At 43.0% G+C, this 2,783-nt stretch overlaps 1 protein-coding gene across 1 annotated transcript in view; it reads right to left on the reverse strand.

The window, feature by feature from the left end:
* Window positions 1-556: 556 nt before the first annotated feature.
* TCAF2 (TRPM8 channel associated factor 2) overlaps window positions 557-2,783 on the reverse strand; it is a 15,848-nt gene continuing 13,621 nt past the window's right edge. Inside the window, exon 7 of the mRNA XM_010172712.1 lies at window positions 557-802. Coding sequence (XP_010171014.1) covers window positions 557-802 — 246 coding nt within the window. The remainder of the gene's footprint in view (window positions 803-2,783) is intronic.

Raw genomic sequence — 2,783 nt, forward strand, 5'->3', positions numbered from 1 at the left:
AGTATCAGCTATGTATTATACAAGCTGTACATAAGCATTATAAGGTCACTTTCGTGACAGTAGGTGTGGAAGTTCTGCATACTTAGAGAGATTAAAGATCAGTGATTTAGGGTCATCAAAACCATAGTGGCAATCTCATGTTACTGAGATTATAAGTGAAGAATACAACATTGTGGAGGCTACTATTGGTCTTACAGACCCATATTCTATTGGTATTGTCCTTGAGACTGCTCCAGTGACTGCTCCACCCTGAAAATTTCCATTTAATCAGAGAAAGGTTCTGCAAGAACTAAATCTACTCAGAATTATGTTTCTCCTGAAGTGAAGAACCCAGAACAAAGCTCACTTGTTATTTAACCCTTCAGAAGATGGCTTAGATGGTTGCTGAGTTGCACACAAGTTTCTGCTGAAGTTCTGGTGGGGTTGACTTCCATTGACAGCAGGAAGCTAAAGAATTTAGCGTAAAGCTAAGTACCCAGTGAGCTATCATGCAGCACACAAGGAGAAAAAGATACACCACAGCTAGTCTGAGAATCAAGGTTTAGGTATTTTTCTTTCATGGTCTATAGGATCTCATTGGGTCCTGTTCCCAGTTGGGTAAAGAGGATAGTTCCACAGACAGCTCTTTCTTGATAGGCCAACCCCAGGCAGTAAAAAAAGGAGCCAGGTTCTTGTTCACCTGCTGAGAAAACTTCTTTGCCCACAAGTTCATCTTAGAAGGTTTGTCTTTCGGGATGGTGGACATTTTCTGGTAGTCAGAGAAGAGGTGAGTGAAGGGGTCCCAACCAAACCCTTCCTGCAACTGATGGAGAAGAATATAATGTGAAAACAATGAAATTCTCATTTCACTGGCATTATTCCTGTGTTACAAACTGTAGAAAATTCCATAGGTTTCTGCAGTGTCTTTTAGAATGAATGTAAAGTTAGATGAAAGCATTCAACTGTCAGGTTTCAGAGCATAACCTACAGAAAAATACACCTTCCCATTACACTGGCCTGCCAAAACAAATGGAGATGAAAGATGACCAGAAATGTTAGCAACCAACTGTACGAGCTGCTGATTTGGGTAGAAGAAAGCTTGTGGTGCAGTGAGAAAGCATCAAAGAGGACACTGACAGAGAACCTGGAAAGAAGGAGCATAGGAGATCAAGGAGTAATCAGAAGACAGGAAGGAGAGACTGTGAGCAGGGCATGCTTTGGTGAGGAATAAGAACAAAATGGATTCAGATAGAAAAATTGCTGTTGCATGTGTAAAGAGTTTAAAGTAAAGATGCAGGGGAAACCTATATTTTTACTCAAGATGAGGTTAATATGAAGAGCTGACTTGGAACAATAGCATGACAGGACGCAAAATGTCTACTCAATGTCCATAGCTCCTCACCAAGCCATGCCCTACATCTCACTTTCTGATATTAAATAGATTGACACTAAATTGCATTCCACAAATCCTCCATCATGCTCTAACAGCCAAGCAGGAGACAGCACTTCTGCATTAGGCAGAACAGGCAGGCTATCTCCATCTGATAATCCCCTATTGATATGGAGACCCCTGATGCTGAGACTAGCTATGAACTAGGCAGCATCTTTTTGTGAGAAGGTTGAAGAGCCATGAGGAGGCTGACTGGAAGGTGGGAGATGAAGGGGCCTGGTGTTTTGCCAGGTCAAAATTAAGCAGTAAGTCATACTGGAGGAGGCTCCCCACCATATTGGGTTATGTCTGAACTGCAGAATGCAGTAGCATCTCCTGAACCTTCAGTTCAAGTATCCATCCCAGACAATTCACAACTCCTTGTCACAACATGTCCACAGTGAAAACCGTCTGTTCCCTCCCCTGCTGCCAGTCTTCTATGGGAAAAAATCACAGGTTCCTGGAGAACTGGGGGAAGCAGCACCCTGGAGCATGCTGCAAGTGCTTCTTTTTCCTGCTCTAGACAGGACCTGGGAGGTCTCTGACTTTACTTCAAAGCAAGCAGTGAGGAGGTGTGGAGACAGAACAGTACAGACAGGAGTTTCATTGTTCCATTTCGATCTGTAAATCTCTTGGGACAATTAACTGATTTTGTAATTGTTTTAGACTCTTTTTTTGCAAGATCTGTGTTACAGGCTTTAGTGACCACTCTGGAGAGGAAAATAGGTATCCAGGCTGAACTCTGAGAGATGGTATGTTCCATCAGGCAATGCCAAGACCAGAGGACACCATGTTGCATTGCAAGTGTAAGACCCATACAGCAGTTGGATGTAAAAAGGCCTGACGATCAGTGCTGAAGCCTTCCTGGATTGAAGGAATGTGAAAAGCATCTAAATGGCAGCCAAATGTGGTGCTTTAAGGAACATGGAGACCATTCCATAGGAAAAAAAAAAAAAAAAAACCAAAACAAAAAAAATTCCCACATTATCACTGTAATAGGGACAGTATATAGACAGAATTGTAATTGTTCTTTCACGTCACATTTATCCCAGCAGTCCTGTCAGTAGCCAGACAGGAGATGGGAGATCCCAGCCTATAAGGTGGGGATGAGACAGTGGGGCAGTGGGCAAACTGGTAAGGTAGTGTTGGAAAAATTCCCCTTTTGAAACTGTTCCACTCTGTATAATTATTTTGATATTTACCATAGAATTATTGAATGTCATGAGTTGGAAGGGACCCAGAAGGATCATCCAGTCCAACTCCTGTCCCTGCACAGGACAAGCCCAACATTCAGACCATGTCCCTGAGGGCACATGGTGGCCAAATGCTTCTGGAATCTTGTCAGGCTTGGTGCCATCAGCACCTCCCTGGGGAG

Source organism: Antrostomus carolinensis, unplaced genomic scaffold, assembly GCF_000700745.2.
Source record: "Antrostomus carolinensis isolate BGI_N321 unplaced genomic scaffold, ASM70074v2 scaffold8400, whole genome shotgun sequence".
Classification (NCBI taxonomy): Eukaryota; Metazoa; Chordata; class Aves; order Caprimulgiformes; family Caprimulgidae; genus Antrostomus; species Antrostomus carolinensis.